The following is a 15,385-nucleotide window of genomic DNA, read 5'->3' as shown; positions in this document are numbered from 1 at the left end:
TAAAAGCCTGAGGGGCTCCGGGGACATTTCCCGCTCCAGCTCCTTCCCCGCGCCGGCCGCGGGGGCCTTCCTCCCCTCCTCATCATCCTCATCCTCCCCCTCATCCTCATCCTCATCCTCATCCTCCCCCTCATCCTCATCCTCATCCTCATCTTCATCCTCATCCTCATCCTCATCCTCATCCTCATCCTCCTCATCCTCATCCTCATCCTCATCCTCATCCCCCCATCCTCATCCTCATCCTCATCCTCATCCTCATCCTCATCCTCCTCGTCCTCTTCCTCTTCCTCTTCCTCTTCCTCTTCCTCTTCCTCTTCCTCATCCTCTTCCTCTTCCTCATCCTCATCCTCATCTTCATCCTCTCCCCCATCCTCATCCTCATCCTCCCCCTCATCCTCATCCTCATCTCCTCATCCTCATCCTCCTCACCTCCTCCAGCTCGAAGGACTCAGCCGCTCCGGGGGGCTCGGGGGGCTCGGGGGGCTCGGGGGGCTCAGGGACCCTCCCAGCGCGGTGTCCCCCGGCCCTCGCGGTGTCCCCCGGGTGACACCGAGAGCCGAGGCCGGGCTGGCCCGGGGGTCGCAGCCCCGGGGGTCTCTGGGCAGTGCCCGCCCCCCTGCAGGACGCGGTGACATCGCCCCGAGGGTCCCCTGAGTCCCCCCCGCGCCCCCAGACCCCCCGGCCGTGGGGACAGCAGCGCTCGGGGTGTCCCCAAGCTGTCCCCGCTCGGGGTGGCCTCGGGCACACCGCGTCCGTGTCGCCGTCCCCTCGCCAGCCCTCGGGGGTCCCGCCCGGGCCGGGGGTCTCCCCCCGGGGGGTGTCACCGCCGTGTCCCCTCCCCGTGTAGAGGCACAGCGAGGACACCGCGCGCTTCAGGCGCCGCCCGGCGCTGTCGGGGATGTCGCGACAGGGCGGGGCGGGGGCGATGCGCTGCAGGGGGGTCCGCGACACGTGCGAGTAGAGGCAGAAGAACGCGTCGGCCGTGGCGGCCAGGGCCTGGAACTGCTGGAAGCGACCTGGGGGCGACATCGGGGGCTCAGGGGGCGGCATCGGGGGCTCAGGGGGCTCGGGGGGCAAAGGCGGGGGGACTGGGAGGGTCCCCACAGCTCCTGCCTGGGGAAACTGAGGCACCGCAGCCATTTCTCACCCCGATGGGAGCAGTTAGTGCACAGCTCGGGGGGCTCGGGGGGATCCCCGATTCCCGCCCGGGGAAACTGAGGCACAGCAGCGATTTCCCACTGCTGATAGCAGCGGGTAGTGAGTCCCACCCCACAGCTCGGGGGGCTCGGGGGGATCCCCGATTCCCGCCTGGGGAAACTGAGGCACGGCAGCCATTTCCCACTGCTGATAGGAGCAGCTGGTGCACAGCTCAAGGGCTTCGGGGTGATCCCCAATTCCCGCCCGAGGAAACTGAGGCACGGGAGCGTTTCCCATCCCCTTCCAAGGGCCCCTGAAGGGGACAGCGGGGACAGGGGGACATTGGGGACACTGGGGACACTGGGGACAGCGTGTCACGCACTGGCCAGCCGCAGGCCCGGATCCTCCAGCTGCAGGCGCCGCGCCTGGGCCCGCAGGAAGAGCCCGAGGTCGATGCCGCTGGCGCGGGACGGGCCCGAGAAGAAGCGGGGGGGGACCCGCGACGCCGCCCCCGGCTCGCTGCCCACGAAGCCCAGGGCGAGCAGGATCTCCTCGGCGTCAGACTGCGAGTGCCACCAGGCCAGCACCGCGGCCACGCTGCGGGAGAGGGGACAGCGACAGCGCCGCCTCAGCCCCGCCAGGGGACACCGGGGGGACACCGATTCCCCACGGGGTGACACCGGGGGGACACCGATTCCCCGACTGGCGACACCAGGGTGACACCGATCCCCCAAGTGGGGACACCGGGGTGGCATCGATCCCTCGAGAGCCCCGACCCTACCTGGAGCTGCTGGGGACACCGGAGGGGACACCGGAGGGGACACCGGAGGCCGTGCTGTCACCAGGGCTCAGGTGCCGGTCCTGCAGAGCCCTGTGCGGGAAGGGGACAAGGGAGGGGACACCGGAGGGGACACTGGAAGGCATTTTGGAGGGGTCACCGGAGGGGACACTGGAAGGGACACTGGGTCTCCTCAGCACATCCCCAACCACAGGGACCCCAGACCCCCGTGAGACCCCCAAGGCGGTGCAGGGGGACGGTGCCACCACCCCACAGCCCTGGGAACATCGCGGTGTCTGTCCCACCCCCACCATGTGCAGCTCCAAGCCAGAGCCTCGCCCCCTCCCCAAATACCCAGGGAGGGGCTGTGACCCCCAGTGACCCCCCAGTGTCCCCCCTCACCCGCAGTCCTGCAGCCGCGTCCGGACCCTGCAGCAGAGACGTCCTGGGGGGACACAGAGCAGTGAGGGGACACAGGGAGGGGACACAGGGAGGGGACCCAGCCCAGGGGACACAAATGCCCTGAGGGGACCCAGCCCAGGGTCCCCCCCACCCCAGGGTGGCCCTGACCTTCCAGGACAGCGCGGTCCGGCTCTGGTGGCTCCCAGGGGACAGCGGCCGCCTCCTCCTCCTCCTCTTCCTCCTCCTCCTCCTCTTCCTCCTCCTCCTGGTCCCGCTCGCCCTCGGGGCTGCGGCAGCCCCGGCTGTGCCGGGCCCACGCACGGCGCCTCTGCCACGAGCAGGGCCCGAGCACCGAGGGTCCCTCCATGGCCGGGGGGGTCCCTGGGGGGCAGGAGGGATGTGAGGGACCGGGGGTTCCACGGGCAGGGACAGGGTGGGCTTGGGACATCCTGGGGTGGGCTTGGGGCAGTGGGTGGGCAGCTCCCCAAATCCCAAAATCCCCAAATCTCCAAATCCCCAAATGCCAAAATCCCAAATCCCAGCCCCCTCAGCACTGACCCGCTCCAGGAATGGGTGGGCAGCTCTCCCCCATCCCAAATCCCCAAATCCCAAATTCCTCAATCCCAAATCCCCAAATCCCCAATCCCAAATCCCCAATATCTCAAACCACTCAGCACTGACCGGCTCCAGGGGTGTGTGGGCACCTCCCTGTGCCCATCCCAAATCCCCAAATCCCAAACCCCAAATCCCAAATCCCCAAATCCCAGCCCCCTCACACTGACCCTTTCCAGGGGTGCACGGGCAGCTCCCTGTGCCCATCCCAAATCCCCTGTCCCAAACCCCTCACACTGACCGGTTCCAGGGGTGCGTGGGCACCTCCCCGTGCCCCTCCAGGCCCCGTGGGCAGCCGCCGCCGCCTCCTCCTGCCGCCCCCGGCCCCGCCCGGCCCCCATCCGTCGTCAGCGCAGCGGGAGGAAACTCATCGGCTTGGAAGAGGAAATTAAAAAAAAAAAAATCAGCAGCCCAGATCTCAAACGTCGCCCCACATCCGCCAGCGCCGTGGGAAAAGCTCCTGAGGGCAGCCCGGGCACCCCCTGGCACCGCCCGAGGAGTCCCCGGCCCTCCTGAGGGGGTCTCTGGTCTTCCCAAAGGGTCCCTGATTGTCCCAAGGTGTCCCTGATTGTCCCAAGGTGTCCCCAACCCTCCCAAAGGGTCCCTAATCTTCCTAAAGGGCCTCTGATCTTCCCAAAGAGTCTCCAACCTTCCCAAAGGGTCCCTGATTGTCCCAAGGTGTCCGCAACCCTCCCAAAGGGTCCCCAACCTTCCCAAAGGGCCCCTGATCTTCTTCCCGGAGAGTCTCCAACCTCCCCAAGGTGTCCCAACCTTCCCAAAGGGTCCCTGATCTTCCTGAAGTGTCCCAAACCTTCCCAAAGGGTCCCCAACCCTCCCAAGATGTCCCCAATATTCCCAAAGAGTCCCTGATTGTCTCAAGGTGTCCCCAACTTTCCCAAAGGGTCACAAGTTTTCCCAAATGGTCCTCAACCTTCCTTTAGGGTCCCCAACCTTCCCAAGGTGTCCCCAACCTTCCCAAAGTGTCCCTGATTGTCCCAAGATATCCCAAACTTTCCCAAAGGGTCCCCGACCTTCCCAAGGGAAGGGGGTGATGGTGAACCCACTCCGGGTTTGGGGGAGGACAAGGAGGGGCTTTCCCTGGCGGTTGTTTTCCAAGGGGGGCAGCACAGGGTGACGGGGACACCCCCAGCGTGGGGACAGCACAGGGTGACAGGGACACCCCCAGCGTGGGCACGGCACTCACCTCACGGCCACTGAGGCGCCAGCCCTGGCCCCTCTTCCATTCCAATGGGTGCCCAAGGAGCTGGAATTGCCAGGAGCTGGAATCTCAACAAGCTGGGATCTCCAGGAGCTGGAATTCCCTGGAGCTGAAATTCCCAGGAGCCGGAATTCCTAGGATTTGGGGACCCCAAGAGTTGGATTCCCCCATAATCGAGAATCTCCAGGAACTGGAATCCTCAGGATTTGGAATCCCCAAGATCTGGAATGCCCAGGATCAGGAATCCCCACACTCTGGAATCTCCAGAATCTGGAATTCCCAGGATCAGAAATCTCCAGAATCTGGAATCCCCAGGACCAGGAATCTCCAGGATCAGGAATCCCCAGAATCTGGAATCTCCAGAATCTGGAATCTCCAGAATGTGGAAACCCCAGGATTTGGAATCTCCAGGATCAGAAATTCCCAGGATCTGGAATCTCCAGGATCTGGAATCTCCAGGATCTGGAATCTCCAGGATCAGAAATCCCCAGGATCTGGAATCCCCAGGATCTGGAATTCCCAGGATCAGAAATCCCCAGGATCAGAAATCCCCAGAATCTGGAATCCCCAGGATCAGAAATCCCCAGGATCTGGAATTCGCAGGATCTAGAATTCCCAGGATCTGAAATCCCCCGGATCTGGAATCCCCAGGATCAGAAATACCCAGGATCTGGAATCCCCAGGATCTGGAATCCCCAGGATCTGGAATTCCCAGGATCTGGAATCCCCATAATCTGGAATCCCCAGGATCAGAAATCCCCAGAATCTGGAATCCCCAGGATCAGAAATCCCCAGGATCTGGAATCCCCAGGATCAGAAATCCCCAGGATCTGGAATCCCCAGAATCTGGAATCCCCAGGATCAGAAATCCCCAGGATCTGGAATCCCCAGGATCAGGAATCCCCAGGATCAGAAATCCCCAGAATCTGGAATCCCCAGGATCAGAAATCCCCAGGATCTGGAATCCCCAGAATCTGGAATCCCCAGGATCAGAAATCCCCAGGATCTGGAATCTCCAGAATCTGGAATCCCCAGGATCAGAAATACCCAGGATTTGGAATCCCCAGGATCTGGAATTCCCAGAATCTGGAATCCCCAGGATCAGAAATCCCCAGAATCTGGAATCCCCAGAATCTGGAATCCCCAGCACCCGCACACCCCAGTACCTCAGCCGGTCCCCAGGGCCGCGTCCCCGAGGCTCGGGTGCCACCCGTGACAGTGACGGTGACAGTGACGGTGACCCGAGCGCTGCCCCAGCCGCGATCCCGATCCCGATCCCGTCAAAAAAGGCAAAGCAGCTCCAGCAGCTCCGGGCCGGCAGCGCCGCGCCCGCGCCTCGGGATATTTTTAGCCCGGGAGTGTTTAAAGTGGATAAAGCCCCGAATTAAGCGATCCTTCAGGCCGGGCCGGGAACGGGGGGAGGAACCGGGGAGGGGGGGGACGGGAACATCCCTGGGGAGAACGGGAACATCTCTGGGAGAACGGGAATAACCCCGGGGAGAACGGGAATAACCCTGGGAGAACGGGAATAACCCCGGGGAGACCGGGAACATCCCTGGGAGAACGGGAATAACCCCGGGGAGAACAGGAATAACCCCGGGGATAGCGGGAATAACCCTGGGAGAACGGGAATAACCCTGGGAGAACAGGAATAACCATGGGAGAACAGGAATAACCCCGGGGAGACCGGGAATATTGCTGGGAAGGATGGAAAGAGCTCTGGAAGGACAGCAATGCCTCTGGTAAGGGTGGAAATATTCCTGGGGAGGATGGGAATAGCCCTGGAAGGATGGACAGATCCCCCAGGACGGACAGACATGTTCCCAGGAAGGACAGACACCACCCTGGACAGATCCCTCCGGCCTCGCCCCTCACCAGCCCCGCTCCGGGCTGGGAGCAGGAGAACGTCCCCGTCCTGTCCCCGCCGTCACATCTCGGACACGGCTGGCCCCAAGAATGTCCCCAAGGGGGTCCCAAGGATGTCCCAAAGGATGTCCCCAATGATATCCCCAGGGATGTCCTCAGGGATGTCCCTGAAGGTGCCCCGAGGATGTCCCAAAGGATGCCTCCAGGGACGTCTCTAAAGGTGTCCCAACGGTGTCCCAAGGGTGTCCCAAAGCTGTCCCCAAGGCTGTCCCCAAGGCTGTCACCCAAGCACGGCCGAGGGACCCGCGGTGCCACCAGGGCGTGGCCATTGGCAGCCTCGGGCGGGGGGGTCCGGTTCAGCACAACCCCCCCGGTACCCCCTCACCCCATTCCCGTTCCCTCAGGGGGGCTGAGGGGGGGTTGGGGGGGGTCTCTCCCACCCAAAATTCCCTGCGAGCCCCGGGATGGGGCTGGGGGCGTCACGCCGGACTTTGGGGGGGGGGGGGTTCATTTGCCTCCCCCCTCCCCAAAACCAGCATCACCTTTATCGGACCCCCGGCACCCGGGGGATGCCCCGGTGCCCCCTCGGGACCCCCGGGGCTGGCGGGGGGGGCAGAGCGGGGCTCGGGCGGCCCCCCCGGGCCCCCCCCCGCCTGACCTACTTAGCGGATTCCTGCCGGCGGATCCCGGCAGCCGCCCGGGCTCCGGCTCCATGAATAAGTGATGGGACACGCGCTCAGGGCTGCGCCGGGGGGGGCGCCGGGCCCGAAACGCCCCCGGACCCAACCGCGAACCCCCCCTGCCCCGAAAACCCCGGACCCGAAACACCCCAGCCCCGCAGTCACAACCCCCCCGTCCCCGAACACCGAACCTCCCCGGCCCCGAAACCCCCCGGCCCCAACAGCCCCGGCCCCGAACTCACAACCCCCCCGGCCCAGAAACCCTCCCAGTCCCACACCCGAAACCCCCCGGCCCCCGAACGCCCCCGGCTCGGAACCACCCCGGCCCCATGCCCAGAACCCCCCAGCCCCGAACGCCCCCGGCCCGGAACCCCCCCGGCCCCATGCCCAGAACCCCCCGGCCCCACAACACCCCCGGCCCGGAACCCCCCCGGCCCCATGCCCAGAACCCCCCAGCCCCGAACGCCCCTGGCTCGGAACGACCCCGGCCCCATGCCCAGAACCCCCCGGCCCCACAACACCCCCGGCCCGGAACCCCCCCGGCCCCAAACTCGTAACCCCCCAGCCCTGAATTCCCTGGCCCAGAACCTCCCCAGCCCCACAACCCCCCCAGTCCCACAGCCTCGCCCCCCACCCGGCCCCATGCCCCAAACCCCCCCAAAGCCCTGGGAGTGTCACTTGGAGGGGGGGACATGGGGCTGTGGGGACACCCCCTGCTCTCCTCACCAGGAAAGAGGATTGGGGATGCCCCCAGCCCACCCTGTGACACCCCCCAGTCCTAAATTGGCCTTTTTGGGGGTTTTGGGGTGTCCAGGCTCTGCTGGGATGGTCCCCAAGCGCTGGCCTTGTCCCCTTGTCCTGGTGCTGGGGGGGGATCCTGTCCCTGTCCCTGTCCCTGTCCCTGTCCCATGTCCCTCCCACGGTCTGTGTGTCTGTCCCAAGGCCTGTTTGTCCGTCCTCATGCCCCCACATCTGTCCCAGTGTCCCTGAGTCTGTCCTTGTGTTTGTTTGTCTGTCCCTGTGTCCCAGGGTCCGTCCGTGTGTCTGTCCTCCTGTCCCAGCTCTCTCCCTGTATCCAGTCCTGTGTCCCTGTGTCTGTCCCCGTGTCTCTCTCTAGTCTGTCCCCTCATCTTGGCTCTGTCCGCACGTCTGTCCCTGCAGCCTGGAATCCATCCTTGTGTCTGTTTGTCTGTCCCCGTGTCCCAGGGTCCGTCCATGCGTGCGTCCCTGTGTCCCTCCTCGTGTCCCTGTGTCTGTCTGTCCCTGTGTCTGTCCCAGTGTCCCTGTGTCTGTCCCACTCTCCTGACTCTGTCCGTGTGTCCCTCCTCATGTCCCTCTGTCTCTCCTCATGTCCCCGTGCCCGTCCCAGTGTCCCTGTGCCTGTCCCCGTGTCTGTCCCCGTGTCCGTCCCGGTGTCCCAAGCCCCGTCCCCGTGTCCCGTTGTCCATCCCCGCGTCCCGCGCGCGGGGCCCGGGGCGAGGCGTGGCCTCCTCGGGGCGGGGCCGGGGCGGGGCCGGGGCGGGGCCGGGGCGGGGCCGCTCGGAGCCGCCGGAGCCGCCGGAGCCGCCGCGCCCGCGATGGAGCCCAACAGCCCCCGCAAGATCCAGTTCACGGTCCCGCTGCTGGAGCCGCACCTGGACCCGGAGGCGGCCGAGCAGGTGCGAGGACACCGCGGGGACACCGCGGGGACACCGGGGGGACACGGGGGGGCCGCGGGGCCGCGCGGAGCAGCGAGCCGGGGGGGCTCCGGGGGGCTCCGGGGGGCTCCGGGGGGCTCCGGGCGGCTCCGGGGATCACGGCCCGGCCCAGGGTGGCACCGCCAGGCCGGGGGTGACGCGGGGACAGCGGCGACACGAGGGAGCGGCCCCCGGTGCCGGGGCCACCCGCCGCTGTCCCCGCGGGGCCGTGGGGCGGCGGGGGGACGGTGCCAGGGCCATGTGCCCGCTCTGCGCGACGCCACCGGGACCCCCGGGAGCCCCGGGACCCTCCGGGACCCCCCAGGCCCTGCTCCGGTCAGGGTCGGTCCCAGCACGGCCCCGCGCTCGGGGTGACCCCGCGGGGACACGGCCGGGGACCCCCAGCCCCTCCTGCCACCTCCCCGGGGGTCAGCGGGGACCCCTCGGCCCCACATCGCTCACGGCGGCTTGAAGGGGGTGAGGAGAAGAGGGGGGGTCCCTGCCGTGCCCCCCCAGCCGGGGGTCCTGGGGGTGGGGGGCCAGGAGCCCCCCGGTGCCAATGGAGAGGGGGCGATGTCACCGAATGTGCCCATGTGGGGGCACCACGCGGCTCGGGGGCAGCAGCGTGGGGTCCCCAGGATGGACGGGGAGAGTTCGGGGGTCCCCAGGATGGAGGAGCAGAGCTGGGGGTCCCCAGGATGGAGGGGGAGAGTTTGGGGGGTCCCCAGGAGGGAAAGGGAGAGCGGGGAGGGGGCACGAGCCCCCCAGCACCCATCAAGGGGCACCCCCAGCCCCGTCCCCGTCCCCTCGGGCACTGCCCAGCCCCGGGCACCCCCTGCCCTGCCCTGCCTCAGTTTCCCCTCCCGGGGGTCTCACCCGGCGCCTCTCAGGGGTGGGTGGGGGTGACCCCGGCCCCGTGCGGTGGCAGCAGGTGACACCAACGATGTCCCCTCCCTGCTCGTCTTTCTGGGGTGCCCCTCGCAGTGAGGGGGGCTCGCCGTGCCACCCTCTCCGTGTGGCACCGCGGTGTCCCCGTGTCCTGCGGGGTTGTCCCCAAATCCGCCCAGCCCCACCCTCCCCAAGGACCTTGTGCCCCCCGTGTCCCCCCACAGGCGGCAGCCCCTGACCCCCAGCCCAGCCGAGCCCCCCGTTTCCCTCTTGTTCTCCCCCCTGTTTCCCCCTCTTCACCCCCTGTTTGCCCCCCTGTTTGCCCCCCTCTTCGCCCCCTGTTTGCCCCCGTTTCCCCCCTGTTCCCCTCTTGTTTTCCCCCCTGTTTCCCCCCTGTTTTCCCCCCAGTTTGCCCCCATATTTGCCCCCTATTTTCCCCCGTTTGCCCCCTATTTGCCCCCAGTTCCCCCCCTGTTTGCCCCCCATTTCCCCCCTGTTTGCCCCCCTATTTGTCCCCTATTTTCCCCCTTATTTGCCCCCTATTTGCCCCCCTATTTTCCCCCTGTTTCTCCCCTATTTTCCCCCTTATTTGCCCCCTGTTTTCTCCTCTGTTTCCCCCCTTTTTGCCCCCTATTTGCCCCCCTGAGTGCCAGGCCCAGCCCAGGCCTTTGTCCTGCCCCTCTGCCCGTGTCCCCAAGTCCCCCCGAGGCCTCGGGGACCATCCCGGGTGGGTTTTGCCCGGCCGATTCAAGCCGGGCCGGGCCGGGCCCCTCCCGGTACCACCCTGTGCCCGCTCCCGGTGCCCGCTCCCGGTGCCCGGTGCCCTCTCCCGGTATCGGCCCCGTCCCGGCCGCCCCCGGATCCGCCGCGCTCCTTAATCGATGCTGGAGATTGATCTAAAAATAGCGGCGGGAGGGAGCGGGGATGGACGGATGGGGGATGGAGGAGGAGGAGGAGGAGGAGGAGGAGGAGGAGGGAGGGAAGGAGCGTGGGGGGGGTAGGACCAGCGCATCCCCGCCCCGGGATCCCCCCGGAATGAGGGCGGGGGGCTCAGCCGGGGGTCCCGGCCCCACCCGGGTCACCTTGAGCAGGTGCCACCGCTGCCCCCTCCCCATCCCCGCCCCGGGGGTCGCACGGGGGGGGGCTCGGCCTCGCCCCGCACCCTCGGGAGGCTCCGGAGGGGCTGCGGCGTCCCGGGGGGGGGGGGTCGCGGATTCTCGGGGTCCCTCCCGGAGCTGCGGGGGCTTGGGGGGGGACCCCAAACCCGCCCAGCCCCGTCGCGGGGGGCTGAGGGGACCCCGATCCCGAATTGGGGGGCTCGGGGGGGGTCGGCGGCGATTCCCGGTTCCCGTTAATCCCGGTTCACATCCAGCCGCGTTTCCATGGCAACGGGGCCGGCACGGGAGGATGCGCTGGGGCCGGGGGGGGGGGGGGCAGGGGCCGGGAGGGGCGGGGGGGGGGCTCCCGGCCGCTCGCCCGCCTCATTAGCATCTCATCAGCATCTCATTAGGCAGCCCGCCTCATTAGGGAATCCTCGCTGGGAAAGCCGCGTGTGGGAGGCGCTCAGTTACTGGGTCAGCGGGGAAAGGGGGCGCGGGGTCGGCTTGTCCCCATTGTCACCGCCGCCGTCCCCATTGTCCCCATTGTCCCCACGGCCCCGCTGTCCCCACCGCGGCCACCAAAGGGCAGCGGCCGTGCGGCCGGAGCGGCTCCGGGTGACCTTGGGCAAGGGCAGGGCCGCACAGGAAGGGCAGGGCCCGCCCGGTGTCCCCGTGTCTGTCCCCGTGTCTGTCCCCACGTCTGTCCCCACGTCTGTCCCCACGTCTGTCCCCACGCGTTTCCCGCCGCCGGGTATAATTAGCTCCGTGATGGAAAAGCCACGTGTGTGTCCGTGTGTCCGTCCAGCTCCTGTCCCCACGGGGCCGCCACCGCCCTGGGCACGGTGACACGGTGGGCACAGGGCCACCACCGCCCTGGGGACAGTGACACGGTGGGCACAGGGCCAGTGGGGCACGTCTGGGGGTCCCAGTTCTATCTCTGGGGGTCCCAGTTCCAGTCTGGTGGTCCCAGTTCCCTGTTCAGGGGTCCCAGTTCCTATCTGGGGGTCCCAGTTCCCTGTTCAGGGGTCCCAGTTTCATGTCTGATGGTCCCAGTTCCAGTCTGGGGGTCCCAGTTCCAGTCTGGGGGTCCCAGTTCTATCTCTGCGGGTCCCAGTTCCCTGTTCAGGGGTCCCAGTTCCAGTCTGGGGGTCCCAGTTTCATGTCTGATGGTCCCAGTTCCAGTCTGGGGGTCCCAGTTCCAGTCTGGGGGTCCCAGTTTCATGTCTGATGGTCCCAGTTCCAGTCTGGGGGTCCCAGTTCCAGTCTGGGGGTCCCAGTTTCATGTCTGATGGTCCCAGTTCCAGTCTGGGGGTCCCAGTTCCTATCTGGGGGTCCCACTTTTCTCTTGTGTCCCCCCAGATCCGGAGGCGCCGCCCGACCCCGGCCAACCTTGTCCTGAGCAGTGACCAATCGTCCCCAGGTGGGTCCCAGCGGTGTCCCCGCGTCCCCCCTGGCCCCAGCCCACCCAGGGACCCCCCAAACTGCTCAGGGACCCCCTTAATGACACTCAGGGACCCCAAATATGCTCAGGACACCCTCCAGCGCGCTCAGGGACCCCCTAATGGCACTCAGGGACCCCCAAAATGACTCGGGGACCCCTTCACCTTCTCAGGGACCCCCCCAAAAATGCTCAGTGACCCCCACATGATGCTCAGCCCCCCCCCCTAAATTCCAGGACCCCCCTCCCTGATATCAGGACCCCCACTCATGGGGGGTGGGGCCCCCAATCCGTGTGACAATGGGGGGGGTGGGGGTGGTGGCACTGTCCCCATGACACCCCCGGGGCACAGAGACCCCCAGAGGGGCCGGGTGGACATTGGGGGGTGCAGGACGGCCCCCCCCCTCCCCCAGTGACCTCAGGGGGTTCAGGATGGACCCCCCACCCCTCATTGACCTCGGGGTGTTCGGGATGGACCCCCCACCCCTCATTGACCTCGGGGGGTGCAGGATGAGCCCCCCCACCCTCATTGACCTCGGGGGGTTCGGGATGGACCCCCCACCCTCATTGACCTCGGGGGGTGCAGGATGAGTCCCCCCACACCCAGTGACCTCGGGGGGTTCGGGATGGGCCCCCCCACCCCTCATTGACCTCGGGGGGTTCGGGATGGGCCCCCCCACCCCTCATTGACCTCGGGGGGTGCAGGATGAGTCCCCCCACACCCAGTGACCTCGGGGGGTTCGGGATGGGCCCCCCCACACCCAGTGACCTCGGGGGGTTCGGGATGGGCCCCCCCACCCCTCATTGACCTCGGGGGGTGCAGGATGAGCCCCCCCACCCCTCATTGACCTCCTGCCCCCCCCAGAGATCGACGAGGACCGGCTGCCCAACCCCCTGCTGAAGGTAGGTGGCGCTGCCCAGGGGGGCTGTGGGGACCCCCAGGGGACCCCCCCCAAAGTGGGGAGAGCCCCCCTGAGCCTCCCCCGTGTCCCCCACGCCAGTCCGGCCTGGCCATGTCCCCCCGGCAGAGGAAGAAGGTGTCCCGCAGCACCCCCACCATGAAAGGTACAGGGGGACATGGGGGACATGGGGGGACACGGGGGGGGTCACAGAGACATGAGAGGGACATGAGTGGGACATGAGGGGACATGAGAGGGACATGGGGGGACATGAGGGGGGGACGCAAGGGGACATGGGAGGACATGAGGGGACACGGGAGGACATAAGGAGACACGAGGGGACACAGGGGGACACAAGTGGACATGAGGGGACATGGGGAGACATGAGTGGACATGGGGTGACACGGGGGTGACAGGAGAGGGACTTGAGGGGACACGGGGGGACACGGGTGGGGACACGAGGGGGGCACGGGGGGGGGGACACGAGTGGACATGGGGAGACACGGAGGGACACGAGAGGGCCTTGAGGGGACACGGGGGGACCACAGAGGGGTGACAGCCCCCCCAGCACCGTGGTTTATGGGTGGCTGGGTGTCCCCACCCCACACTGGCCTCAGTCCCCGCCACCACGAGGCCCCCACGAGGCCACCACGAGGCCACGCGGGCGGTGTCGCCGGGAGGGTGGGGACGGTCACCAGGGCCCCCCCCCGCGCCCCCCCAGCGCCGCTCCCTGCCCGGCAGAGCTGCAGATGATGGTGGAGCATCACCTGTGCAAGCAGGCGCAGGGCGGCGACGACGACGACGAGGTGGCGGCCACCGCCCGCTGTCACCGCGGCGGGGACACCGAGCCAGAGCACCGGCACAGCCCCGGCCCGGCCCCGCCCGGCCACCGTGAGTGGGGGGCACTGGGGGGGGGCACTGGGGGGCACTGAGTGGCGCTGAGGTCACCCCTGTGCTGTGGCACCCACAGGGACCCCCGGAGATGGGACCCCCCAAGCGGGGACCCCTCGGGCCGGGACCCCCCAGGCCGGGACCCCCCAAGCGGGGACCCCTCGGGCCGGGACCCCCGGGGCCGTGCGGCGCAGCCGGGCTGAGGACGGGACCCATATAGAGCCTGGGGACAGCGCGGGCAGCGGCCACTAGGTACGGCCTGTGGACACTGGGGACACACTGGGGGCACCGGGGGCATTGGGGACAATGGGGACACTGTGGGTGCTAAGGGCACTGGGGACAATGGGGGTGCTGGAGACAGTGGGGACATTGGGGGCATTGGGGGCACTAGAGGCATTGGGGGGGCTGGGGCCACTGGGGACATTGGGGACACTGGGACACTGGGGGGCACTGGGGACATTGGGGGTGCTGCAGACAGTGGGGACATTGGGGGCACTGGGGACACTGAGGGATATTGGGGGCATTGAGGGCATTGGGGGCATTGGGGACATTGGGGACACTGAGGGACATTGGGGGCATTGGGGACATTGGGGGGCATTGGGGACACTGAGGGCACTGGGGGCATTGGGGGGCACTGGGGACACTGAGGGACATTGGGGGCATTGGGGGCATTGGGGACACTGCGGGCATTGGGGGCATTGGGGGGCATTGGGGACACTGAGGGCACTGGGGGCATTGGGGACATTGGGGGCACTGGGGACACTGAGGGACATTGGGGGCATTGAGGGCATTGGGGGCATTGGGGACATTGGGGGGCATTGGGGAGCATTGGGGACACTGAGAGCACTGGGGGCATTGGGGACATTGGGGCACTGGGGACACCTGGGAACACTAGGGGACATTGGGGACACTGGGCTGGGACATTGGAGGGCACAGGGACATGGTACTGTGGCACTAGGGTGGCACTGGGACACAGAACTGGGACATTGGAGGGCACAGGGATATGGTGTTGGGACACGAGGGTGGCACTGGGACACCAGACTGGGGCAGTGTGACACAAGGCTGGGACACTGGGGTGGCACTGGGACACCTGGGGGGCACTGGGACATGGCACTGGGACACTAGGATGGCACAGGGACACTGGGATGTCACTGAGACATCACTGGGGTGGCACTGGGTTGTCACTGGGATGTCACTGGGGCAGTGCCAGGGTCAAGGTGGCCCTGCTGGCGCAGTGACAGGGGTGTCCCCTCCCCTGTCCCCAGCGCTGTCCCTGTCCCTTGTCCCCAGGTGTGGCCGCCGGACGCCAGCGCAGATTTTTTTTATTCCGTTTTCTAAGATTTTGGGGCTGCCCAGAATTCTTTTGGGATTTTTTAATTTATTTTGTTTTATTTAATTTTATTTTACTGTGACAGGCAGGTCCCCTCCCCCTGGGGACCTCGGGGCAGATGACACCTGCCACACAGCCCCCCCAACCCGCACTGCCACCCTTGGGTGACACCGGGGACACTGAGTGACACCCTGCGTGCCCCCCCCATCACTGCCACCCCCGGGGGTCCCCAGGGCAGGTGACACTGGGGACACTGAGCAGACCCCCCCCCACAATCACTGCCACCCTCGGGCCCCCCCCGCACCTGTGCACACCTGGAGGGGACACCTGGACACGGGGAGGGGACACGGGAGGGGACACGGGAGGGGACAGGGACACTCGCGTGTGCACGGACACGGGTGGGAGGGGGACAGGGACACGGGGGGGTGCAGGGACCCCCCCCCACAGCCGGAATTAAAGGGATCCTTTC

General features: G+C 67.1%; 2 protein-coding genes across 3 annotated transcripts; one reads left to right on the top strand and one right to left on the bottom strand.

Moving 5' to 3' along the window:
- Nucleotides 1-820: 820 nt before the first annotated feature.
- On the bottom strand, nt 821-4,293 carry TESPA1 (thymocyte expressed, positive selection associated 1). The gene is made up of 8 exons (XM_059491148.1): nt 4,134-4,293; nt 3,171-3,303; nt 2,486-2,698; nt 2,318-2,360; nt 1,919-2,008; nt 1,520-1,839; nt 889-1,016; nt 821-835 (listed from the first exon to the last, which is right to left on the bottom strand). Exons 2-8 carry the CDS (start codon nt 3,268-3,270, stop codon nt 821-823), a joined length of 909 nt encoding a protein of 302 aa, XP_059347131.1. The 5' UTR covers nt 3,271-3,303; nt 4,134-4,293.
- Nucleotides 4,294-8,207: 3,914 nt separating this feature from the next.
- On the top strand, nt 8,208-15,248 carry PPP1R1A (protein phosphatase 1 regulatory inhibitor subunit 1A). Of its 2 annotated transcripts, none has more exons than XM_059491332.1 (7): nt 8,208-8,352; nt 11,718-11,778; nt 12,662-12,699; nt 12,798-12,861; nt 13,437-13,586; nt 13,666-13,838; nt 14,877-15,248. In XM_059491332.1, exons 1-6 carry the CDS (start codon nt 8,272-8,274, stop codon nt 13,836-13,838), a joined length of 567 nt encoding a protein of 188 aa, XP_059347315.1. In that variant the 5' UTR covers nt 8,208-8,271; the 3' UTR covers nt 14,877-15,248. The 2 variants fall into 2 exon arrangements, with proteins under 2 accessions (XP_059347315.1, XP_059347316.1); XM_059491333.1 differs by having other exon boundaries at nt 14,852-15,248.
- The last annotated feature ends 137 nt before the right edge of the window (nt 15,249-15,385 follow it).

This window comes from Ammospiza nelsoni, chromosome 32, assembly GCF_027579445.1.
Source record: "Ammospiza nelsoni isolate bAmmNel1 chromosome 32, bAmmNel1.pri, whole genome shotgun sequence".
NCBI classification, from domain to species: domain Eukaryota; kingdom Metazoa; phylum Chordata; class Aves; order Passeriformes; family Passerellidae; genus Ammospiza; species Ammospiza nelsoni.
The sequence above is the reverse complement of the archived record's forward strand: the minus strand, read 5'-3'. Positions and strand labels throughout refer to the sequence as shown.

What these genes read in the sequence shown, in the direction of transcription:
- TESPA1 (XM_059491148.1), bottom strand. Translation starts at nt 3,270, where the DNA reads ATGGGGGCCGGGCGGGGCCGGGGGCGGCAGGAGGAGGCGGCGGCGGCT. An exon ending in CCCACGCACCCCTGGAACCG is followed by an intron (nt 2,699 to 3,170) that starts GTCAGTGTGAGG and finishes CCTGCCCCCCAG; the next exon opens with GGACCCCCCCGGCCATGGAG. An exon ending in TCCGGGCCTGCGGCTGGCCA is followed by an intron (nt 1,017 to 1,519) that starts GTGCGTGACACG and finishes TGTCGCCCCCAG; the next exon opens with GTCGCTTCCAGCAGTTCCAG.
- PPP1R1A (XM_059491332.1), top strand. Translation starts at nt 8,272, where the DNA reads ATGGAGCCCAACAGCCCCCGCAAGATCCAGTTCACGGTCCCGCTGCTG. An exon ending in CAGTGACCAATCGTCCCCAG is followed by an intron (nt 11,779 to 12,661) that starts GTGGGTCCCAGC and finishes TGCCCCCCCCAG; the next exon opens with AGATCGACGAGGACCGGCTG. An exon ending in TGCCCAACCCCCTGCTGAAG is followed by an intron (nt 12,700 to 12,797) that starts GTAGGTGGCGCT and finishes CCCCCACGCCAG; the next exon opens with TCCGGCCTGGCCATGTCCCC.